A 27,066-nucleotide genomic window follows, 5' to 3' on the forward strand; every position below is an offset into this window, starting at 1 on the left:
GTTTAAGTACAAACGTAGGCAAGCTTCATTACTTTAAAAATTAGCCGCAACACGTACTTCTTGTAAAATAAAGCCTCGCTTCTTAATCAGCGACTGTGACGATGTGTACCGAGTGCCTTGCCACGGTCCGGGCGGCTGCCCCCTCGGAGGTTCGAGTCCTCCCTCGGGCATGGGTGTCCAAAAAATTGTTCAAATGGCTCTGAGCACTATGGAACTTAGAACTACCTAAACCTAACTACCCTAAGGACATCACACACATCCATGCCGGAGGCAGGATTGGAACCTGCGACCGTAGCGCCTAGAACCGCATGGCCACATCGGCCGGCAGCATGGGTGTGTCTGTTGTCCTTAGCGTAAGTTATTTTAAGTTAGGTTAGGTAGTGTGTAGGCTTTTTCTTTTTTTTTTTTTTTTTTTTTGGTCATCAGTCTACTGACTGATTTGATGCGGCCCGCCACGAATTCCTTTCCTGTGCTAACCTCTTCATCTCAGAGTAGCACTTGCAACCTACGTCCTCAATTATTTGCTTGACGTATTCCAATCTCTGTCTTCCTCTACAGTTTTTGCCCTCTACAGCTCCCTCTAGTACCATGGAAGTCATTCCCTCATGTCTTAGCAGATGTCCTATCATCCTGTCCCTTCTCCTTATCAGTGTTTTCCACATATTCCTTTCCTGTCCGATTCTGCGTAGAACCTACGCTGTGTAGGCTTAGAGACCGATAACCTCTTCAGTGTGATCCCTTAAGAATTCCCACACAGTTGAACATTTTCGTACCGAGTGCAGTGCGGCTGTTTGCCCGCAGCTGCCGTCTGAGGGCCCTGGCGACCTCTTGCCGGTGATGGTCCACATCCACGGCGGCGGTCTGGTCGGAGGCTCAGGCAACATGGATTTCGGGAGACCCGACTTCCTCATCCGCTACGGCGTCGTCTTCGTCTCCCTCAACTACCGCCTAGGAGTCCTCGGTGAGTACATAAATACCGTATCAGCCCGGTTACGCTGCCCAGTCAGTGCTGCGTATAAAAGAGAACGAGGGTTGTAAGTAATGTGAGAGGCAGCGATCCCGTTAGAACTGAACCTAACTGTCTATAATTCCAGTGCTTCACCGCAAAATATTCATCAGTTCACTGTCTCTAGATGGTCACCATTGTGGGGTCCTGCTCACTCGGCTCTTATAGCGTGCCGCCTTCTCGGGTAGCTATACAACAATTCATGCAAATCACATTAATAGTTTTTATTGCAATAAAGTAAACTGACAATACTTAACTTTGGTCTACAATGTCGTGTCACAAGCTATTCAAGACATGCAAATAATCAATGTCTTTCGCTACCTACAATGTCCATGCGCGTAATGGACACAGATCACAAGTGAAAGCTCTTCTAGTGCTCTCTTCCAGTCCGGGTCTGCTAAGTGTCCGTCTTCTACGGCCGAGGCTGGCAGGAGCGTCGCTTATATTCTCTTCGGTTAGAGGCCCCTCTCGTGGTGCGGTCGAAGTCAGCGTACAATTGGCTGACGCTGTCTCTCTGCCTTCTCTGCCACTGCTTTCTTCATCGTCGTGCCGGCGCTCGTCCTAACGCCAGATCAATCATAGTAGGGAATCGATGAAAGAGAATGAAAGTCAATGTACACTACAGGCCAATGAAATTGCTACACCAAGAATAAATGCAGCTGATAACGGGCATTCATTGGACAAATATATTATACTAGAACTGACATGTCATTACATTTTCACGCAATTTGAGTGCATAGATCCTGCGAAATCAGTACCCAGAATAACCACCTCTGGCCGTAATAACGGCCTTGATACGCTTGGGCATTGAGTCAAACAGAGCTTGGATGGCATGTACAGGTACAGCTGCCCATGCAGCTTCAACATGATACCACAGTTCATCAAGAGTACTGACTCGTGTGTTGTGACGAGTCAGTTGCTTGGCCACCATTGACCAGACGGTTTCAGTTGGTGAGACATCTGGAGAATGTGCTGGCCAGGGCAGCAGTCGAACATTTTCTGTAACCAGAAAGGCCGGTACAGGACCTGCAACATGCGGTCGCGCATTATCCTGGTGAAATGTAGGGTTTCGCAGAGATCGACTGGAGGGTAGAGCCACGGGTAGTAACACATCTGAAATGTAACTTCCACTGTTCAAAGTGCCGTCAATGCGAACAAGAGGTGACCGAGACGTGTAACCAATGGCACCCCATACCATCACGCCGCGTGATACGCCAGTATGGCGATGACGAATACACGACTCCAGTCTGCGTTCACCGCGATGTCGCCAAACACGGATGCGACCATCATGATGCTGGAAACAGAGCCTGGATTCATCCGAAAAAATGATTTTTTGTGATTCGTGCACCCAGGTTCGTCGTTGAGTACACCATCGTAGGCGCTCCTGTCTCTGATGCAGCGTCAAGGGAAACCGCAGCCACGGTCGCCGATCCGATGGTCCATGCTGCTGCAAACGTCGTCTACCTGTTCGTGTAGATGGTTGTTGTCTTGCAGACGTCCCAATCAGTCGAATCAGGGATCGAGACGTGGCTGCACGATCCGTTACAGCCATGCAGATAAGATGGCTGTCATCTCGACTGCTAGTGATACGAGGCCGTTGGGATCCAGCACGGCGTTCCGTATCACCCTCCTGAACCAACCGATTCCATATTCTGCTAATTGTCATTGGATCTAAACCAACGCTAGCAGCAATGTCGCGATACCATAAACCCCAATCGCGACAGGGTACAATCCGACCTTTATCAAAGTCGGAAACGTTATGGTACGCATTTCTCCTCCTTACATTAGGCATCACAACAACGTTTCACCAGGCAACGCCGGCCAACTGCTGTTTGTGTATGAGAAATCGGTTGGAAACTTTCCTCATGTCGGCACGTAGTAGGTGTCGCCACCGGCGCCAACCTTGTGAGAAGGCTCTGATAAGCTAATCATTTCATATCACAGCATCTTCTTCCTGTTGGTTAAATTTCGCGTCTGTAATGGCCAGTAGTGTATGTACGAGGGGCGCTGAACAAATAATGTAACACATTATTTTTCTGTGGCAGTTTCGGTTCAGAAAACGCGGAATTTGGACATCGTGGAATATTCCATTTCGGCCCCTGTAGTTTCATGAAGGTCTGATAGGTAGCGTCTCTGCTGGAGGTGCGTCCCAGGCCGAGAGCCGTCAGAGAATTTCTTTTGGCAGGAAACCAGAGCAACGCAGATACTCATACACGCTTGCAGAATGTTTACGGAGACCTGGCAAAGAACAAAAGCACAGTAAGTCGTTGGGCGAGGCGTCCGCCATCATCGCAATAAAGTCCCGCAAACTTGTGCGATCTCCCGTGTGCCGACTGGCCACACACAGCTGTGATCCCTGCAAAGTTGGAACGTGCGGACACTCTCATTAAAAGTGATCGGCGGACCACAATCAAACATCTCGCTGATCAACTTGTCGTCTCTGTTGGCAGTCCTGACAGACTCGTCCAGAAGTTCAGGTACTCAAAGGTGTGCGGCCGCCGGACTCCTCGTCGTCTAACAGAACACCATAAAGAGTGTGCAGACCTGCTTGCGCGTTACGAAATTGATTGAGACAATTTGTGTCGAACAAAGCTACAGGTGATGAACCGGAGACAGAAATCCATGGGGTGGCGCCATACCACATATCAAGCGAAGAAAAATTTCAAAGCCTCACCCTCAGCCGGAAAAATCATTACGACGGTCTTCTGCGGCTCTGAAGAGGCTATTCTGTCCTCCATCGTGATGCAACAATCGACTCTGACGTGTCTTGCGCTGCCCTCAGGAAACAGAAGAAGCAACTTCACCGTATTTGACGCCAGAAAAATGCGAACCAACTTCTTCTGCTTCACGCAAATGACACAAGGCCTCACGCATGTCTGTGCAATCGCGAGGAGCTCACAAAACTTCATTGGTCTGTTCTCCCTAATCCATGCTACACTCCGGATCTCGCACTTTCGACTCCCATCTGTTTGGGCCGATTAAGAATGCATTCTCCGCCCCTTAGCTGAGCGATCAGCTGGGGCAGGAGATGTTTCTTCACTCAGGGACTGGGTGTTGCGTTGTCCTCATCGTCATTTCACCTCCATCTCCCACGTGCAAGTCGCCAAATGTGGCGTCGAATGCAATAAGTACTTGCCCTCGGCGGCCGAACTTCCCCACAGTACCGTACGCTCATTTCCATTTTTTCCAAGTATGCAGTCAGCGGACGTTACTGATGCTAGCTCCGACGTCGAGTAGCAGAGTCGTACCACGCGGGCATACAGGACCTCCCACTAAGGCAGTCGCACTGAACGCAGATTATGTTCAAGAATAGGATTTTGTAGCCAAAAGTGTGGTTTGGGGTATAATATGGTGTTTTGGAAACTGAATCAAACCGACTAGCTTTCAGAGAAAAATGTGTTTCATTACTCTATTTAATGCACCTCGCAGTAGTTTCCATGTATATTTCACCGGACCACCGCTTTTAAATGCGCAATATTTTTACGTAATGGATGCTTTAAGAAAGAAAATAATTTTAATATGGAAATGGAAATGAGCGTAAGGAATCGTTGGCCGGGAGGCTGCTATTCGGGTAAATTCGGCCATCAAGTGCAAGACTTATTTCATTCGACGCCACGTTGGACGACTCGCCCACCGGTAATGAGGACGAAATGGTGATGAAGACAACACGACAACCAGTCCACGAGTGGAGAAAATCTCCAACCCGGCCGGTAATCGAACCCGGGAGGCATGCACGTTACCACCCAGCTAAGGAGGCGGACATAATTTTACTATGATACATGATAAAAACATCTTCTATCTACCGCTTTCACTTCCTGTATTAGGCCAGTTGTGTCCGTCTGTTGTTTTTTTCTTCTCGGCCTTCCTTGATACCACGTGGTGCACGAGTGGTTGCGCCGACTACCAAAAGAACTTTTTTGTAAATGAATTTGTGCACTTTGTAAGCGCTGGAGGACTTGCATTAAGCGTGAGGGAGATTATTTTGAAAAGCTATATAGCTTTGTACCTCTTCTGCACAATAAATAATATTTTAAAATATATTTAAGGTTTTCATTTGACTCACCCTCGTACATATGGGGGCACTCAACAAGTAATGTAACAGATAATTTTTCTGGACCAGTTTCGGCTCAGAAAACGCGGAATTTGTTGTGGGACATGGTGGAATATTCCATTTTATCTTTTATCTTTTGGTTTGAAGCTCTCTATCTCGCGTGGTAGCCTCTCTGGATGCATTCTTTGCGTGTGTTCTTTTAATCTCAGCCAGTTTTCCTATCACACTTCAAATTTTCAGCTCCATCTGAAAAACTTCATTTCTTATTTTTTTCTATTGTTTTACATGTTTCACGACTCAGAGATATCTCATTTCTATTCCATGTTTTATTTTTCTCTTGTTTCTCATTTAATGGCCATGATTCACTTCCATATAATAGGGCTGGCAATCCGAGTATTTCATAAAATATCTGTAATATTTCTTCGGTGTTTCCTGCTTTGAAGTTCTGTTATCTGTTTAAAGATATTTCCAGATCTATCCAATTTGACATGAATAATGCGATGAACAGAGAAAACTAATGTAAAATAAAATTATAAAGAATGTAGCAGCCAGTCGCGGAAACATAATTTATTTATCTTGTTGTGAATCGATTTCGACTGATATCAGTCATCATTGGTGCATTTTTCTAACCGATGCATGCCATAAGTGGAATTACTGTCCTAGGCAGATTTCTGTCGTGGCAGATTTTTTTCATGATAGAAATCTTCCGAGGACAGTACTTCTACTTATGGCATGTATTGGTTAGAAAAATGCACCGATGATGACTGATATCATTCGAAATCTATTTGCAACAAGATAAATAAATTATGTTTCCGCGACTGATTGCTACATTCTTTATAATTTTATATTCCACGGTCGCTGCACAGAAAGGGAACCTTATGGAGCCCAACATTCATAGTGTAAAATAACTCCTGCATGATGATGATCTTAAATTGAATTTTACAAGACAACCTGATTTGCAAAAAAGAAATCATGAACTAAGTAAAATATGTACGGATTATAGTGTATTCTTGTTCACATTCATAGAATATTTTACATCGAAACAATTTGTAATATTCTACATTTTCAATTCATTTCATTAACTGCTATCTTTGTCCTCACTGAATATTTTACACGAAATGCCGTTGACTTCGATTTATTAGGTGATTTTTTTAAATTATATTCTGTACACATTTTATTTAGTTTATAAATTCCTTTATGTAAATAACCAACTCTTGTAAAATTCAGTGTAGGGTCGACAGCATACACGACTGATTTTAGCTTTACCGAATTGCTTACTTGTACCCCAGTGTTTATCCTAGAATTACGTCTGATATCTTCATCGTCAATGTCAATGTTCAACAGTTCAGAGGTAAACTACAGCCTTGCCTCATTCCCTTAATTTATTTGTGTGGATTCTGTACATATGTCTTCTATATCTAAGATTACTAATGTTTCTTTAAACGGAATTCTGGTAGCTGATATTAGCTGATGAGAACCTCTGTATTCCGATATTCTCCTTAACTTTGACTAAAAACATAATCGAAAGTGTTCTAAAAATATGTAAACACAGTATGTGTCTCTTTTTTAAGCTCTCTCCACTTTTCAATAAGCTCTCGTAAAGTAAAAACTACATCCGTCGTTGATCTTTCTTTCTAAGTATAACCAGTTCTTCCACCAATAAACATTCCGCTATTGCTTTTAGTCTAGTGTTTAAAATTTTTGGATAAAATTTATATACTGGGTCAAGGAAGGTTATATCTCTGTAATTTTCACGTTATATTTTTCTTGTATCTTAAATGACAACATTACTTTTGCTTTCGTCGAATGCATGGTACATTTCCTTTTCTCCCCAGCAAATATGAAACTCCAAGTTTAACAGTTTCAGTTGTAATGCTAATCATCCAAATTTATCCATTATGTCCATTTACCGTGTTAGTTTTCAATTTTTTGTGATTTTCGAAGCTGCTGTGACTTCTTTTATTACACGATAATAATATAATTAAAAATGTTAAAAAACAAATTTGAATTTATCTAATGCCATTTGGAGTAGTAGCATTTACTAAGAACTTATAGCAGTGATATTAGCGACCTTACATACTACTATCGCCGGCCGCGGTGGTCTAGCGGCTCCAGGCGCTCAGTCCGGAACCGCGCGACTGCTACGGTCGCAGGTTCGAATCCTGCCTCGGGCATGGGTGTGTGTGATGTCCTTAGGTAGGTTTAAGTAGTTCTAAGTCCTAGGGGACTGATGACCTCAGCTGTTAAGTCCCATAGTGCTTAGAGCCATTTGAACCATACTACTGTCAATAACAATGGTAACAATAGTTATAGTAGAAGCTACTTATAGGTGCAAAAAAGTGGGATTTTATGACATAGTGATATGATTGATGAGGGAGTCAAATTCAAGTACACTATGCGAGCTAGCGTCTTCGGGAAACGAAAACGGCCTGGTAGAAATGAAGAGTACTTAGTTGCAATGGAGTAACGGGTATGTGTAGAACGAAGACAGACGTTGGACGAGATATGTCGTTAATTGTCTTATGAAGTTGGAACTTTTATTCAGTTCTGCGATATACTGACTGAGGTCATTCTAGAGAAAGGACATAGAGAAGACGGTGATTGATTGAGGGGGACATAAAGGATATTGCTCTGATAATGACGAATGTCTCTGCTATGTTTCTCAGACAAGAGTGATAAAGCCGATAAAAATATAAGGAACTGCGTACGTTGATAAGATTGTATCCGATACAGCGATGTGTGAATACTGGAAATTAACGCCACGCCAGCGTATAACAGGGTTTTCCTGGCAATCGCTAGCAGTTGCAATAAACATTAGGCTGTTTTATTAGTTTCTTATAGGCTTTCTTTCTCCCCGCCCATCCCCCTTACACTCGCCAGTACGCGATTCCGTCAGCGTTAGTGCCTGCCTAAAATAACTCTTTTTTCTGAAAGTTCACTTTCTTATTGCAGGGGTAACCAAGGTTCTCAGCCTTTGGATATATTTATCTGACATCATGTGTAAAGTTTGCGATCCAGTGGTTACAGCAAATTATATTAGCTATTACGCAAAAAGGGAAGGTACTCTAAAATTTCATAAAACCGTCTGTTATTACATAACTGCAACATCATACATCGACAAGAAAATAATCGCAACTCCAAAAAATAATTAATATGCAGCAATAAAATATTGTGAATACATTTTTTAGGTAACATATGTAAGTGATTAGTATTTCAAGATCACAGGTTGATATAACGGCGAATGGGACACGCTGGTACATTCTAAAATGGTCTAACCGCGAGAATATCGAATGCAAGCATACAAACATATGTGCACTGTTTTGTACATGTGCTAGATGTAAGTTTGCGAAATGGAGTTCGATGCCTGTTGCGCTTAGTCGTTCAATACAGAGAGGGTTAACGCTGGTTGTGGATGACGCTGGAATTGTCGTCCGATGACGTCTCGTTTGTCTTCGATTCGAGACAGATCTGGTGATCGAGCAGGCCAAGGCAACATGTCGACACCCTGTGGAGCATATTGGGTTACAAGGTTGGTATGTGGATGAGCGTTATCCTGTTGAAATGATGATGATGATGTTTCAGGCCAAGGCAACATGTCGACACACTATGGAGCATGTTGGGTTACAAAGGTGGTATGTGGATGAGCGTTATCCTGTTTAAATAATGATGATGATGATGGTGTTTGGTTTATGGGACGCTCAACTGCGTGCTTATCAGCGCCCGTACAAATTCTCAACCTTTTCTCACTCCAATCTCGCCACTTTAGTGAACGATGATGAAATGATGTGGACAACACAAACACATAGTCATCTCGAGGCAGGTAAAAATCCCTGACCTCGCCGGGAATCGAACCCGGGACCCCGTGCTCGGGAAGCGAGAACGTGACCACGAGACCACGAGCTGCGGACTTATCCTGTTGAAATGTGTATGTGTTCCGACATTATGGGTGCTCCATAGCGACGTTATCAGCGAACTGACATATTTTAATGCAAAAAATGTGAATAAAATAACTAAAATTGTTGTACACCGAGAAAATGAGACCTACAAAATAACACTCGTCCACACCCCCACCTCACTCGCATTCGCTCACTCAGTTACTCTGTCTCATTCGCCTTAAGACAATAAGAAAAGAGTGAAAGGCAGAAGTAAAACGACAAGTGTACTAAAACAATGGTACAAGGAAAAGTCATCGGCTGACCACGTATAAAAACCATGGGTGAGCCAGTCACTTTGTTAACATATTAAAAGCACCTCCCTAAAATTTTTGAAAACAATTTGGACAAATCACAAAGCTTTAAGAGTCTTACCACATTCGATTGAACATCACTTTGAAAAGAGGGCATATCTGGCAGCAAAGATGCCGCTGCCATTTGGTCTTAAAATAAAAGACGGTCTAGTAAAATCAGGCACTCATTGATCTTTACGTCACAATCAACACACATTGGAGAAGCAAGAAGCCATGCATCAGAGGACTGTGACCCATGCAGAGACGAGTATGGAGGCCCTCATACCATCTTCGTCGCTTAAAGGAAGTGCACCGCATAGCGGGCTTTACCAGACGCAGCTTCTTACATGTCACTTCCGGCCTCTCGTTTTCCCATCGCTACATGAATCTGTACCTCAACAGCTAGGAGAAAGGATGTAGGGGGATAACACACTGAAATAACCGAGGATCTGTACACACCTCCTTGTCTGCTACTTCCACCCTCTCGTTCCCTACAATACCCATGCGGTTGTACTTAGAGGAAGGCATCCGGCATATTCTGTGTTACTTTATCTGCTGGGTACAAGTGTTCTAGAGAGTGAAGGCCACTAAGAGAATCAGAACAGACAAGAAAGTAAGTACTTGAAGCACATCTTATCTGCTCCAGTGCCCTCAATATCGCACGTAATTCCACGTCATTACCATTAAAGTCCTGAGGCAGTCGGACCGTGTGGACAGGGTCAGGGAAAGGAACAGAGCAACCGACGGAATGTCCATGCTTCAGCCCATCCTTAAACTTAGCTGTAGAGTTGTGGTGCTGAGTTAAAACTTCATAAAATAACGTATTAAAATACATACAGGAATTGAATCTTCCCCGTACTGCACCAAATCTAAAATTACTCAGGGCTTCTGTGGTAATCTTGATGACAGGTGGTTAAAACTCTTTACTTGGGGTTGGACGTGCTCTTCACCAAGAAGAAGTAGTAGTAGTAGTAGTAGTAGTAGTAGTAGCAGCAGTAGCTTTATTCATCCGTAGATCTCTTTGTACAGGCATATAGGACATGTCTAAGTATTTACAAATTTAGATCAATTTAAAATAAGCTAATCCGTATACACATGTATTCACAGACTTCTAGTTAGAGACAATCATTAGAATTACTCCTGGTATACATTACCTTTCTTTTACAAATAACTTATTAAATAACGTAATGCCACATTGCTCACTCATATCTCACTATCAGTCACTGCACACACTATACACACAGTGCTTCATAACACGTACACACACACACACACACACACACACACACACACACACACACACACACACACACACTAGTGATCTCTGCGCCATTTTCTATACCTGAACGTTCCATCTCTAAAAACTGAGTCAGCATCCCTCCACAATGAGTGAGATGGTGAACTTAGAAAGAGGAAGAGATGTTAGTACTGTGCAATGCGTGGCTTGGGGGTAAGTATTTCTAGAAAGGAGAAAAAGAAGGAAAAAAAAACATAAAAAGAAGGTGTTATTTGGAATGTTGGATATTTTATAATCATTATTACTATTATTTATTAATGTAACTTTTTATCAAACTCCTACTCTGTTTTAACCAAGTAATCCTTCAATGTATAAAATATATTGCATAACAGGTACATTTTAGCTGCCTTTTTAAATAAGTGTATTTTGGCAATTTCTTTAATCTCTTTTGGTAATTTATTGTACAGTTTCATTCTTTGGTAGAAAAAGCTGTTTTGAGTTTTATGTTTCTTTTTTCTTGGTAAATGTAAGTTGATTCTATCTCTTGTTGCATGGTCATGGACAGAGCTGTTTGTGAGTAATTACCAATGTTACCTTTTATGTGTACAACTGACTGGTAAATGTATTAACATGTAGCAGTTAAAATCCTCAGTGTTGTGAACAGATCCTTACAATGAGCTCGACTAGCTTTTTTGGTTATTATTCTTATGGTTCTTTTCTGGAGTTTGAAAACTGTGTTCATATTTTGTGCATTTGTTCCCCAAAAAAGAATTCCATAGCTAAGAATTGAGTGTACACACGAATAATATGTAACTAAAAGACACTGCATATTACACACTGTTGATAGGATTCTAAAGGCATAACATGCTGGTGACATTCTGTTTGCAAGTACCTTTGTGTGTTCACACCACTTCAACTAAGAATCAAAATTCATTCCTAGAGATTTTGCATCTGTTACACAGTATATAGAGGTGCCATCTACATTTAATTTAACATTACCATTTTTCCTCTTGAAAGTGCAATTCATGGTATTAGTTTTCTTTATGTTCACTGTCGTTCTGTTACTCGCTGGCCAATCATAAACTTTCTTGAGAGCTTCATTTGCGTTCTCGGCAAGGAGTTCTCTTGTTTTCTCAGTGACTATAATATTGCTGTCGTCAGCAAAGAGTATTTTTTCACCATGGGAAAGTCATTGATGTATAAGCAACAGTAAGGACTGCAGGTGGATATGGAGGAACTTACATTCCTGACGCACTATGAGAAGTTGCCATCGGATTGTAAGTGGCAGTTCACCAGCCTCAGCACAGAGCCTGGATAAGGGGATGATCCTGGCTGTGGCCAGGCTGAATCCCCTCATGGTAGGCAGCCTCCATGACCCTCAGACAAGACGATCTCCCTGCCCTCTAAAGACTGTTGCATCTCAGCAGCCATTCATGCCATCAGCACGCAGCACACACTGAGACTGAGGACTTTGATGGAGAGTGTTACTGTCCTCCCAGTGAGGACTGTCAAGCCAACATCCACATCCCCAGTGACACACAATGTTCCGCTGCTGCATCGCACAGTGGTCTCTGAAGCATGCCCAGAGCTTACAAGGACGTAGGATTAGCAACATTTACCAGTCCCCAGAAGTATGGGGTCACCAACCATGTATACAGCAAACAAATGCTGAGCGCCTGAAGATGTCCTCTTGGAAAACACCCTCCTGAATTCTGTCATGGGTGGCAGCACAAAAGGTCGAGTCCAAAGATTCGCACGCAAATCTACGGTCAGCGTGCACGGAATAACCACGAGACTGATCCTGCTGTCATACCAAGTCGCACCCCAACCATATTTCCAGGTCTAGTTGCAGTATGTCTAGCATGCAGACAGGTTGGCTGCAGGCTCTCAACTTGTCTCCGTCTACCCAACACACGGCCACCACTGGCACCGAGACAGAACCAGCTTTCATCAGGAAACACAAGAGACCTCCACTCGACAAGACTGAATTTGTAAATGGGTTTGGGCTAAACGGAGTGCACGCTACAGGGCGTCTGGCTCGTATCTGTCCTTGAAGTAAACGATACGTAACAGTTCATTGTGCCACTGTGGTGCCAACTGATGCTCCAATTGCTGCTGCAGATGCACTATGATGAACCAGAGCCATACACCAAACATGATGGTCATCCCTCTCGGCAGTGCCACGTTGCTGTCCAGGGCCCAGTTGTCTCGAGACGGTACATTCCCGTGACGAACGCTTTCAGCATTCAGGCACAGTGGCTACATTTCTGCCAAGTCTTAATGCGTTACCACAGAAGGAACATCCAGCTTCTCATAGTCCTATTACACGACCTAATTCAAACTCAGTGAGGAGTAATAATGGCGTCATGTCGCGTTCTTGACTAACATCAGCTCACAACGTCCAGTCTCGAAGGTAATTAACGCTGGCGACAGTCACAGCTTGTATTTAAAGCAAACCCGATTTTTAGCCTGATAATGACGCTACTAGCCCCACTATCATGCGACTGGAGTGAAATTTGAGTAGACATCGGCTTTCAGATGTAGGAACACGGCTACCAATATTCATTTGTGTCGCATACCTGCTTCTTTGTGTTACGACCTTTTGCCGTTAGTGTACACCACAGATCTACTTGAAGATACGCATTATGAACTGGTTAAATGAAATTATGTTTAAACTACATCTAGTTTATAATTTCACTCCTTATCTGTAATGGTTCATGGTATCAGTAGACTCGGATGTATAATTCCAGAGCCGATACAAGCTTTACTGCGCCATTTAATCGCATTATTCATCACTACCTCCCTGACGCGCAAAAACGTCAAAATCTGCGTTATCTAACGGTACAATCTAAAAGCATCACAAAGTTATCTCATATTGTGATATGTGTATTTTGTTTCACCCGCATTTATAAATGTAACACTGCAATGGAAAAATACTGTGGTACCCCGATCGTTAACGCAGATTTGTTTTATCAACTGTTAGATATCCGAGTGTCATATCACTGTATCAGCTTAAGGAACTCGTAAGCAAAGAGAAACCCTGTACAGATATTCTGTTCGCCACACCTTCTGAGCACTGCTTCTTCACTGTGATGTAGCCTATAATTATGTTTCAGTCGAATGAGTTTATAGTATGCAGAACAAAAGATTGTTACATGCTGTGAACATAGTCTTGCGTAGTCAGTGTGTACACAGATTTCCCACTAGAGCGCGCCCCGCTAAGCACAACAGCGTAGGCGCAGCGCTCGTCCGTCTCTGCTCTACAAGATGGCGCTGCCTTAGAGAGGGACCAAATTCTGCTTCCGCCGATCCGCGTATTAATATGTAACGCAGCCAATTAGATTGCTGCTAACGTAGAACCTTTTCTCCTCGCAGATCACAATCACGCAGTGATACCTGAACGCACGAGGTATTATAACGAGTGTACAGACCTCCGGTTATTCAGTCTGCTTTAGTCTGTATTAGCCTGTACCAGTTTATAGGTTAGTTTCAGTCTGCGCCTAATAAGATTATCGTATTCCGGTGCATAGCCATGAAGAGAAATGAATAGACACTTTGTCAAGTATCAGAGATATGTGAGAATAAGATTAACGTACCAAGACCAAAGGAACTTCAGATTGTCAATTGTAAACAGCATCCAGAATCAAGTTACGTAATGTCTATGATTTTTATTATTTTAATAAATGTGTGTGAAGATTAATCAAGTTCTGTTTAAATTTGGTCACTGTCAATCTGCTACTCTAAGCGTGCAAGTGGCATTTCTATCGTCTGACCTAACGGCAGAAGATAAACACGCCACAATAAGACCACGAGAGATATTGCTGACACTCGCCTACTTCGTTAGAGCAACAAGTCAAATAATATGATGGTGTGTGTACCGAAGGTCTTACAGTACGCACCCCACATTACACCAGTTCGTTTCATGAGTTTTTAGTCTGCAGAACAAAAGATTGTTACATTAGTTCGTTTCTTCACAGGGGGTTAAGTTTACATTATACGTCGGGCAATTCAGTGAGTGCACTAAATGCACACAAACAAAAACACATTCACACACAGTAGGCTTCATAACTTTTGGCTGGTACATATACCGCACATCGAAAATATGCGATACTGATTTTATTCCTGGCGTTTAAGAGGTGGCAGCGAAGTAGCCAAGTATCGTGGCTGCTCGAACTAACAACTGCAAACAACAGATGTGCATTCGAAGAGTCAGTTGTAAGCAGGAGGTGTTTGTTAAACAGAGATTTGACCTTAGGCGCAATCCGCACAGAAATGACGTGGCGCGAGAAATATGCCATACTAACTGAGCACCCAGCCTTGGCTGATACATATTTATCCAGGCCTTCGATTAGCCCATCTCTCCCTTCCCCGGCTTTGTGTTGTTCTCCTCCCTCTCTCTGCCCACCTCCACCATCTTTTTGCCCTCTTCTCCACGTCCATTGACAGTCAATTTCCTCCTTCGCCATTTCCCTGTCCATCTCCTTCTCCTCCTCCCCCTCTTTCTGTTCAGCACTTCCTCCTACTTCTCTCTCCATCTTCCCCTGCCCCACTTTCCATCTGCTTCTTCCCCTCTCTCAGTCCATCTGCACCTCTCCTCTCTCATTCCTTCTTCTCCTCTCCACTCTGCCCATCTGCTCCTCCAGCCTCTTCCCGTCCATCTGCTCCGCCCCCTCCCTCTGCCCACCTCTACCACTGCCACTTCCTTTCCATCTCCAGCCACCCCGCTCTCTCTCTCCATCTATTCTCAGTTTCTCTCTGTCCACTTCCTCCAACCCTCACTTTCACTACATCTCCTCCTCTCCTATCCTCTCATCCACATCCTCCTCCTGTTTCCTCTGTCTGTCACCTTTCCCCCCCATTTGCATCTCCTCCACTCACCCTTCCCTGACCACATCCTCTACCTTCTCCCTCCACACCATCATCCTCTTCCCAACAGGACTTAGCTGGTTCTTACTACCACAGTATATCTTTCCACAAAGGAAGTAATACATGTACGAAGTTTGGTTGAAATTGATCCAGATGTTTCGAAGGAGTTTTTACGTTGTTCGTTCAGGAAAATAAAAAAATATGGTGCTTTTTGTTGAAAGATAACAAAAGGAACTGTGCAAAAATCGTTACAAACAATATGGAAAACATAACATCGAGTGTGGTGTGTTGTAGCTCCTTGTGATCAAACATAAAAATACATCACATAACTGTACCCAGTGACGTGATTCTGTGGCTCAGTCTAGTTACATGAAAACGAAAGAAAAGAGGAAGCACACGTTTCTGATATGTATGGGAATTGGATATACACCCTATTCTAATTCGCCTCCCACCCCTCTCTGTTCATCTCCTCCTACTCTGTCTTTTTCAATCTCTTCTTTCTTCCCCCAACCCTCTCTATCACCTCCTCCCCCTCCTTCTGTCCAGTTTCTCCTCTCTCCTCTGTCTCCATCTCCTCCCGCCCCTCTTCCTGTTTGTCTCCCCCTTACTGCTCCCTATGTCAAGTTCTCCAACTCCTCTTACCGTCTCCTACCCCTCTGAATTTGAGCCTTATTTATTATTATCGCAAATTCAGATTATATACACTACTGACAATTAAAATTGCTACACCAACAAGAAAAGGAGATAATAAACGGGTTTTCATTGGACAAATATATTATACTAGAACTGACATGTGATTACCTTTTCAGGAAATTTGGGTGCATAGAACCTGAGAAACCAGTACCCAGAACAACCACCTCTGACGTTAATAATGGCCTTGATACGCCTGGGCATTGAGTCAAACTGAGCTTGGATGGCGTGTACAAGTACAGCTGCCCATGCAGCTTCAACATGATACCACAGTTCATCAAGAGTAGTGACTGGCGTATTGTGACGAGCCAGTTGCTCGGCCACCATTGACTAGACGTTTTCAATTGGTGAGAGATCTGGAGAATGTGCTGGCCAGGGCAGCAGTCGAACATTTTCTGTATCCAGAAAGGCCCATACAGGACCTGCAACATGCGATCATGCATTATCCTGCAGAAATATAGGGTTTTTCAGGGATCGAATGGAGGGTAGAGCCACCGGTAGTAACACATCTGATATGTAACGTCCACTGTTCAAAATGCCGTCAATGCGAACAAGGGGTAGCTGAGACGTGAAACCAAAGGCACCCCATAGCATCACGCCGGTTGATACGTCAGTACGGCGATGACGAATACACGTTTCCACTGTGCTTTCATCGCGATGTCGCCAAACACGGATGCGACCGTCTTGATGCTCTAAACAGAACCTGGATTCATCGGAAAAATGACGTTTTTCCATTCCACCCAGGTTCGTCGTTGAGTACACCATCGCAGGCGCTCCTGTCTGTGATGCCGCGTCAAGGGTAACCGCAGCCATGGTCTCCGAGCTGATAGTCCATGCTGCTGCAAACGTCGTCGAACTGTTCGTGCAGATGGTTGTTGTCTTGCAAACGTCCCCACCTGTTGACTCAGGGATCTAGACGTGGCTGCACGATCCGTTACAGCCATGCGGATAAGATGCCTGTCATCTTGACTGCTAGTGATACGAGGCCGTTGGGATCCAGAACGGCGTTCCGTATTACCCTCCTGAAACCACCGATTTAATTTTCTGCTAATTGTCATTGGATCTCGACTAGCGCGAGCAGCAATGTCGCGATACGATAAACCGCAGTCGCGATAGGCTAGAATCCGACCTTGATCAAAGTCGGCATTCTGATGGTACGCATTTCTCCTCCTTACACGAGGCATCACAACAACGTTTCAACAGGCAACGGCGGTCAACTGCTGTTTGTGTATGAGAAATCGGTTGAAAACGTTCCTCATTTCAGCACGTTGTAGGTGTCGCCACCGGCGCCAACCTTGTGTGAATGCTCTGAAGAGCTAATCATTTGCATATCACAGCATCTTCTTCCTGACGGTTGAATTTCGGGTCTGTAGCACGTCATCTTCGTGGTGTAGCAATTTTAATGCCCAGTAGTGTAGCAGTACTCTAATCATTATCCGATAAGCAATTTTCTGCAAAAAAGCTTGAGGGAAGAAGAAAATAAAACTGTGCAGTGTTGAGTATCCGAATTATGTTTTTAGAATACATAAAATGAGAAAGAATATATATGGTAGAAACAGTTTGTGTTATGGTTCTTCTCTGCCTCGTGATGACTGAGTGTTGTGTACTGTCCTTAGGTTAGTTAGGTTTAAGTAGTTCTAAGTTATAGGGGACTGATGTCCATAGATGTTAAGTCCCATAGTGCTCAGAGCCATTTGAACCATTTTTGGTTATGGTTCAAATGCCACGCTATCGTAGATAAAACTATCTGTGGCAAGGGAAACAAAACCATACATTTTCACAGCAGAGCATTTTCTCTCATGGAGATAATTTTAACAGAAAACCTGCACAGTGTTATGTTTGAGCACACATACGACATATGCCTGCCCTTAGAGGACAGGTATTATTGTCGAATACTGCAATGCTTGGGATGCAGCATTTTATTTTATTGTAGTGCACAGACTTTGGTCTACATCTCACGTGAAAATTTGATCGATCTATTATATGATTTTCTGACAATTAACCAGTATAACAATTCGTCGTTTGTAAATGTGTCCTACATTACATTTAATAGCCTTGACTTTTTGCACTGTAGCATATGTACTATAATGTCTCCCATTCACGTAGACATGGGGCCACTACTCACACATACATTGATGTCAAGAAAAATGCATTTTTTTACCACACTTCTTGCATTATTTCTCACATACACAAATTTCAAGTATGATATTAGTCTATAACAAATTTTTTGGTCTACCTAGATTTGACATTTCTTGATCTTATTCAGTATGTCTTTAGTCATTTGCTTATGGCTAAAAATGTAGGCTATGTCATTGCTATTTTCATTTGAATCCAAGCCTCTGATTAGTTTTCTCTCTTGTAATGGAACTGAAACTACAACTCTTATGTTTCAGGTATTGGCATACAACATTCGTACCTTTCCGTTCCTTTGATAGGGTACATTTGTATCAGATATATCCCTATGTGCAGTATGTACGCTATATACAAAAAACAGATTTACACGTACTGCATCCTAACATATACAGTACTTGCATCCTAATCTTCTAGTTCCTGTGCTGTGTTGACTTATATCGGTTATCGATTGCCGTGAAGACTTGTGGTTCTCCTACGCCATGTATCGTGAGTCATATTTAAATGATGTTTATAAGTGCCTTTGAACTATAAGGGAAAATGAAATGAAAACGAGAAAGATGGGAGCAAGTAAGTAAACTGTTTATTATTTCAAAAGTTATCGCTACAACTGTTAACAAATTTATCCCGTTGTGAGAGAAGAAGGGCAGTATCTTCATGAAAAACGTTTGCAGAACCACGATTGCAAGCAGGCGTGCACCATCGGAACGAAATCGACGGTATGCATGTCTTTGCTCACGTCACCAAAAATATGGAAATCACGTGGGGAGAAATCTGGACTGTACGGAGGACGTTTGACGGCTTCCCAGCGAAAATTTTGCAAAGCAGTCGAAGCAACCATGGCAACGTTCTCCATATGGCTCCGATCTCTCCTCGCGCGATTTCCATATTTTTGGAGACCTGAAGAAAGCCATTCGTGGCTGTCTATTGGCTCTGGACGAAAAGATGCTCGCATAGATACAATCGTGGTTCGATAGGCAACCACAAACATTTATCCTCGAAATATTGATCGTTTTGTCTCATAGTGGGATAAATGTATTAATGGTTAGAGCAATTAGTTTTGAAGTAATGAGCAGTTCGCTTATTCTTTCCCATCTTCCTCATTATCATTTGACTGTCCTTCATATATGATATTCTCAATGGGAACATTGTTGTTATGAATACTGGAATGCATTCCATTCATATGTTTCAGAATCGCCTATGCCAATATCTTACAGTGTGACAATAAAACAAGTGGATGTCATGTTCAGTACTCACTATTGTACCACTTTACATTCATTAATATTAGGTACCTAAATGCTTTATGTTGTTTATATCTAATAGCTTAAACTTATTAATAATACAAATTTTGTTATCATTATTCTGAATTCCACTGTATAAAAATCATATACCGTGTAGTGGAATCTTGTCACTTTGAAATACGAACGTGCCCCATTATTATGCTTTTTATTGTTATCTGGGATTTGTTTACTTGTGTAACTACAATTACTAGTATTATACTCTGTATACATCGTATAATAGTTGGTACAATTATTTTTCTGCTTCAATTAACGTATTGTAACTGCCGTGCCGTCTGGTGGCACGTAGTTTTCCTGTGAGTCCCAGTATGTAAAATTAGTCAGTATTCTGCCTGCTCTGACACCGAAATATCACCTTGTTATTTACTGCTGCTATGTGGCAGGCGAACATTTATGCATTAGTTTGTGAAAAGCATTCTTCGCACGTGGATACTAGTCGATACAAAGTTACTGCACGATGTTTATAACGATCTCACACATTTGGGTAAGAATTCTGTAGTTTCAGCCTTACAATGGTCATATTTACTATTTGATTTTTAACTTTTAGGTTACAGTTATTTCAATGAACAGGTGCAAAAAAGTTGAGCTGTGACTCCCGTAAAGCCCAAGTATACAATTTACTGATGAGAATGTGTTTCCCACTGGCCTGGTGATCAGGCAGCAGAGTTTGTCATATTTGGTGTGTACTGATTTTTGCCTAACGTTTGTGTCACACTACTCTAACTCTTGTGCAATTTTCCATAAAATTTCAGATCTGAAGGAAGCTAGTTATTTTAGCCGAAACCAGTTGTATTGATTATAGAAAAATTTTATCGTTCTTGTCTAATACTGGATTATTTATAAGAATCCGTTATTTTTAGGATGAAGTTAGTCCACAACGTTGGGTGACTGCTCATGAAACATTGATGTTGTTGTTGTGGTCTTCAGTCCAGAGACGGGATTGATGCAGCTCTCCATGCAACACTATCCTGTGCAAGCTTTATCATCTCCCAGTACCTACATCCTTCTGAATCTGCTTAGTGTATTCATCTCTTGGTCTCCCTCTACGATTTTTACCCTCCACGCTCCCCTTCAATACTAAATTGGTAATCCCTTGATGCCTCAGAATATATACTACCAACCGATCCCTTCTTCTAGTCAAGTTGTGCCACAAATTTCTCTTCTCTCCAATTCTATTCAATACCTCCTGAAAAGGAACTAAAAAAAGGTTGTGATTTAATCTCAAAGATATAAGAAGAAGATTTGTTCGACTGTCGTACCAGAGGAATACTCTAAAAAACTTTTTTATCATTGAGAGACAAAGGACTAATTTCAAGATTCTAATATTACTTCCAGTATTAACTACCTTTTTGTTCTGATGTACTGGCGTAAAGACGTACTGTATAGTTTCATGTCTATATGTGTGTTAAATGAGGGTGTTAATGATGAAAAATGTGTTTTATAATTTCTGTCAAGATCAAGCCTAAAGCCCATACCAATGGAGTACAAATTATTCTGTTAATTCAAGAAGGCGAATTTTAGATGGATGCTACGATCTTTATGACGTCGCTGCTCAACAATAGAGGTACGTGATTGTGCTCAGTACTTTCCTTTGGTGGCCGCTAAGATTAATTTCGATGTGTTTTTGCCGAGACATTCAGAACCTGGAATGTTCCTTTTCGTATAAAAATAGGAGTCCGATTGAAAAAGAAATATTCTTAAATTTAAATAATTGCAATTCTTTTACCCAGGCCACGGGGAATGATAGAAAGTACGTGCCTCTACCCTGATTGTACGTTCGCAATCTCCGAATGTGTTACGACGTAATTATTTTACACAAAACAATTTAAGATAGATCTTTCTCATCAGATCGCACCAACTCGTACGCGAATGTACGTACCCTCTGAATGTGTCTATTCAGTCGTGCGCTTTTCTGTTAATATTCAGTGGTTTGCATCTCCACAATTAATTTTTGTTTATGCCGCAAGTCGCACTTCACGCGAAGTATTTATTACGCAAGTTTCAGGCTCCATTTAATGTCAAAAAATTCCGAAGTACGGCTGACTAAGCAAACAGCTATAATAATTTCATATCTATACAACTACAGTAACAAGAAAAAAATAAAAAAACAGAGAGGGTACGTTACACTCTTCATTAGTTATGTAATCTACCCATCTAACCTTCAGCATTCTTCTGTAGCACCACATTTCAAAAGCTTCTATTCTCTTCTTGTCTAAATTATTTATCGTCCATCTTTCACTTCCATACATGGTTAGACTCCATACAAATACTTTCAGAAACGACTTCCTGATACTTAAATCAATACCCCATGTTAACAAATTTCTCTTCTTCAGAAATGCTTTTCTTGCCATTGCCAGTCTACATTTTATATCCTCTCTACTTCGACCATCATTAGTTATTTTGGTCCCAAAATAGCAAAACTCCTTTGCTACCTTAAGTGTCTCATTTCCTAATCTAATTCCCTCAGCATCTCCCGATTTAAATCGACTACATTCAATTATCCTCGTTTTTCTTTTGTTGATGTTCATCTTATACCCTCCTTTCAAGACACTGCCCATTCCGTTCAACTGCTCTTCCAAGTCCTTTGCTGTCTCTGACAGAATTACAATGTCATCGGCAAACCTCAAAGTTTTTAGAATGAGATTTACACTCTTCAGCGGAGTGTGCGCTGATATGAAACTTCCTAGCAGATTAAAATTGTGTGCCCAACCGAGACTCGAACTCGGGACCTTTGCCTTTCGCGGGCAAGTGCTCTACCATCTGAGCTACCGAAGCACAACTCACGCGCGGTACTACTCCTGTACTACCACTATTTGATTTTGTATTTATAACCCTGTATTCACCTGACCAATAGTCTTGTTCCTTCTGCCACCGAACTTCACTAATTCCTACTATATCTTTAACCTATCCATTTCCCTTTTTAAATTTTCTAACCTACCTGCCCGATTAAGGGATCTGACATCCCACGCTCCGACCCGTAGAACGCCAGTTTTCTTTCCCTTGATAACACCTCCTCCTGAGTAGTCCCCGCCCGGAGATCCGAATGGGCGACTATTTTACCTCCGGAATATGTTACCCAAGAGGACGCCATCATGATTTAACCATACAATAAAGCTGCATGCCCTCGGGAAAAACTACGGCTGTAGTTTCCCCTTGCTTTCAACCGTTCGCAGTAACAGCACAGCAAGGCTGTTTTGGTTAGTGTTGCAAGGCCAGATCAGTCAATCATCCAGACTGTTGCCCCTGCAACTATTGAAAAGGCTGCTGCCCCTCTTTAGGAACCACACGTTTGTCTGCCCTATCAACTGATACCCCTCCGTTGCATCTGTATCTTTGAGGCACACAAGCCTCTCCACCAAAGGCAAGGTCCATGGTTCATGGGGGGAATTTTTTACTTACACAAAACAATAACTCTGCTTATATCGTGTGGGTGATGCTATCTGTCTTGACCAAGTTAGCCAGCAGCCTGGAGGAACCAAGGCGGCAAGGCGGCAGGCATCATTCTTCCCAACAAGAGTCGCGATTTGCAGCTGGGTGCACCCAGTGCTCTCAGTCGCTGCCGGAAAATTCTGCTCCACATCTCGGACGAGACCGCCAGCTAACGAACAGAGTGGAGACAGGCCCTCTTTCCGGACCTGACCACCGGTTCCCTGAAGGGCTTCGTCACTCGCCTAACACTGGAGCACCCAGTGACAAGCTATCCGATCCTCTGCACTGTCCAGACCTCTGAGCGTATTAAGCCACATTCCAAGCAGGCGAGGCATGGAATCTCCAATCTCTAAATCAGTATCCACACAGGCATTTCAGTGCCAATTATAAAAGTGAGATTTGACGGTTTTCAGTCTTGAGTGCTAAAACACAAGATAATATTGACACGTTTTCGAGTGCTCAATGAAATGAAAAGCAAGACGAACAAAATACAACAGGAATATTATCAAAGAATGAGTGAGTCAGCCTGGGAGTACGTGTGAAGAAGTTGAAACAGTTCCTTCTTTTTCGCTGTTTTCCTTTTCTTTGCATGAATAAAATAAAAATTATTTTAGACCCACGCATGCAATATTTACGTGCTTTGGGGATTGGCTTCTGTTACCTGCTTCTCATCAGACACAAAAAGTAATGAGATAGAAAAAAAGGACTGAGCAAAGCAAACTAACATAAACAGTTACATGTCGTTCTCTGGTTAGTACTGTTAGTTTCCCATCAAGTTGGTTATTCTTTTGCGAAAGTGTAAGGGATCATCCAAAAGTTTTCGTTTTAGGACATTGATGCAAAGTACTGGGTGATCAAAAAGTCAGCATAAATTTGAAAACTTAATAAACCACGGAATAATGTAGATAGAGAAGTAAAAATTGACAATGCTTGGAATGACGTGGGGTTTTAGTAGAACAAAAAAAAAAGTATTGCTAGACGCGTGGAAGATCTCTTGCGCGCGTCGTTTGGTGATGATCGTGTGCTCAGCCACCACTTTCGCCATGCTTGGCCTCCCAGGTCCCCAGACGCCAGTCCATGCGATTATTGACTTCGGGGTTAGCTGAAGTCGCAAGTGTATCGTGATCGGCCGACATCTCTAGGGATGCTGAAAGACAACATCCGACGCCAATGCCTCACCATAATTCCGGACATGCTTTACAGTGCTGTTCACAACATTATTCCTTGACTACAGCTATTGTTCAGGAATGCTGGTGCACATATTGAGCATTTCCTGTAAAGAACATCGTTGTTTTGTCTTACTTTGTTATGCTAATTATTGCTATTCTGATCAGATGAAGCGCCATCTGTCGGACCTTTTTTTAACTTTTGTATTTGTTTGGTACTAATAAAACCCTGTGTCACTCCAAACATGTGTGTCTATTTGTACCTCTATCTATATTATTCCGTGATTTATTCACTTTTCAAATTTATACTGACTTTTTGAACGTAGCGCGGCTACAATGTGGGTATTAAGCATGGACGTGTGGGCAAGGAAGTAGTGTGTCGTTCGTGTCTTCCCGAAGTGCGTGCAGTAAACGAGGACTCGAGAACTACACAGTGTGTCCCAGTTCCGTTACGACTGCTTGTGGGAAGCTATCTCATGGTAAATAGCGGCGTTACAGTCCTGTAAGTTTCAAAAACATTTGCGCAGAAAGCGTTTGCAGGCACCGTGGCCGCAAGTGTAACTGTACGTCTCCGACACTCGTCGGAAAATGGCAGTGGAGCAGTGAGGCAACATCAAGTTTTTTTTTCTTCCTCCAGCGTTTGTGGCCGAGAATTCGTCGAATTCGACCCGAATAACAAGAGACAGGTTTCTTGTTTCGCCTCTATGACGACACCCCAGCTCACAAACCGAAGACTGTGCTCGAGTTTTTGGCCAGCTAATGGATCACAGCGCTGGAGCACCCACCGTATTCATTTCTGGTTGTTTCCGAAATTGATGTTTCAATGAAAGGACGCCGCTACGACACAGTTAAGGGCATGAAAGAAAATTGTACTGCAGTATAAATGCTATTCCAAAAAAAAAAAAAAAAAGACTATAGTGACTCTTACAAACTGCTTTAAAACGATTTCAGTATTTTTCGATTCCGGGGGCGACTATTTTGAATAAGTAGCACAATTTTGTGTGAAACGTCCTGCTAAACCCGCAGGACAGGACAGGTAGGGGCCCGAATGCGCGGCTGTCGGTTACACTCGAACACATACAACTTTATTTATTTCACCAAGCATTACAGTACAAATTCTTGAACTTGGTTATCGGCTGAATACGCCACACTATCTTATGCCTTAAGGGCTCAAAAACTTTAATTTAAAGAAAACCATTGAAACCCATTAATTCAAAATTCAGAACATAAAAGAATATTTAGCAGGCAGAAAGCCTCACGTGAAGTGAGTTCTATAATTTGGCTGAAGGCCCCAAAATCTAACACTTGAAAAGCAACAATCTTAATTCAAGGACGGCTGAAGGCCGATGATTTAAGACTGAAGGTAACATTAAATAAAAAAAAAACACAAGGCAGAAGGCCTTATCTTCATTTAGTCTGAAGGCTCCAAACAATCTAACACGTGACAAGCAAGGAACTTTAATTTTAAAACGGCTGAAGGCCCATAACTTAAAACATAACTAAAATAATTTTTAGTAGGTAGAAGGCCCAAGGTTTAATGTTTAAACAATATACACTACTGGCCATTGAAATTGCTACGCCATGAAGATGACGTGCTACAGACGTGAAATTTAACCGACAGGAATAAGACGCTGTGATATGCAAATGGTTAGCTTTTCAGAGCATTCACACAAGGTTGGCGCCGGTGCCGACACCTACAACGTGCTGACATGAGGAAAGTTTCCAACCGATTTCTCATACACAAACAGCAGTTGACCGGCATTGCCTGGTGAAACGTTTTTGTGATACCTCGTGTAACGGCGAGAAATGCGTAAAATCACGCTTCCGACTTTGATAAGGGTCGGATTGTAGCCTATCGCGATATTGCTGCTGGCGTTGGTCGAGATCCAATGACTGTTAGCAGAATAAGGAATCGATGGGCTCAGGATGGTAATACGGAACGCCGTGCTGGATACCGACGGCCTCGTATCACTAGCAGTCGAGATGAGAGGCATCTTATCCGCATGGCTGTGGCGGATCGTGCATCCAAGTCTCGATCCCTGAGTCAACAGATGAAGACGTTTGCAAGACAACAACCACCTGCACGAACAATTCGACGGCGCTTGCAGCAGCATGGACTATCAGCTAGGAGACCATGGCAGCGGTTACTCTTGACGCTACATCACAGACAGGAGCGCTTGCGATAGTGTGCTCAACGACGAACCTGGGTGCACGATGGCAAAACGTCATTTTTTCGGATGAAGACAGGTTCTGTTCACAGCATAATGATGGTCGCATCCGTGTTTGACCACATCTTGGTGAACGCACATAGTAAGCGTGTATTCGTAATTGCCATACTGGCGTATCACCCGGCGTGATGGTATGGGGTGCCATTGGTTACACGTCTCGGTCACCTCTTGCTCGCATTAACGGCACTTTAAACAGTGGAAGTTACATTTCAGATGTGTTATGACCTGCGGCTCTATCATTCATTCGATCCCTGCGAAACAAAACATTGCAGCAGGATAATGCACGACCACATATTGTAGGTCCTGTACGGGCCTTTCTGGATACAGAAAATGTTCGACTGCTGCCCTGGCCAGCACATTCTCCAGATTTCTCATGAATTTAAAACGTCTAGTCAATGGTGGCCGAGTAACTGGCTCGTCACAATACGCCAGTCACTACTCTTGATGAACTGTGGTATCGTGTTGAAGCTGTATGGGCCGCTGTACCTGTACACGCCCCATCCAAGCCCTATTTGACTCAATTCCCAGGCACACTGCGTGAAAATGTAATCACATGTCAGTTCTAGTATAATATATTTGTCCAATGACTGCCCGTTTTATCAGCTGCATTTCTTGTTGGTGTAGCAATTTTAATGGCCAGTAGTGTATTAATGAGTCTGAAGGCCCAAGCAATCTAACACTTGACAAGCAAGGAATTTTAATTTTATAACGTCTGAAGGCCCATAATTAAAACATAACTA

At 42.7% G+C, this 27,066-nt stretch overlaps 1 protein-coding gene across 1 annotated transcript in view; it reads left to right on the forward strand.

Moving 5' to 3' along the window:
- LOC126292207 (esterase FE4-like) overlaps window positions 1-27,066 on the forward strand; it is a 171,969-nt gene that overhangs the window by 59,489 nt on the left and 85,414 nt on the right. The window contains exon 3 of the mRNA XM_049986059.1: window positions 802-961. Within this exon, the coding sequence (XP_049842016.1) occupies window positions 802-961 (160 nt within the window). The remainder of the gene's footprint in view (window positions 1-801; window positions 962-27,066) is intronic.

Source organism: Schistocerca gregaria, chromosome 9 (genome assembly GCF_023897955.1).
Source record: "Schistocerca gregaria isolate iqSchGreg1 chromosome 9, iqSchGreg1.2, whole genome shotgun sequence".
Taxonomy (NCBI): Eukaryota; Metazoa; Arthropoda; class Insecta; order Orthoptera; family Acrididae; genus Schistocerca; species Schistocerca gregaria.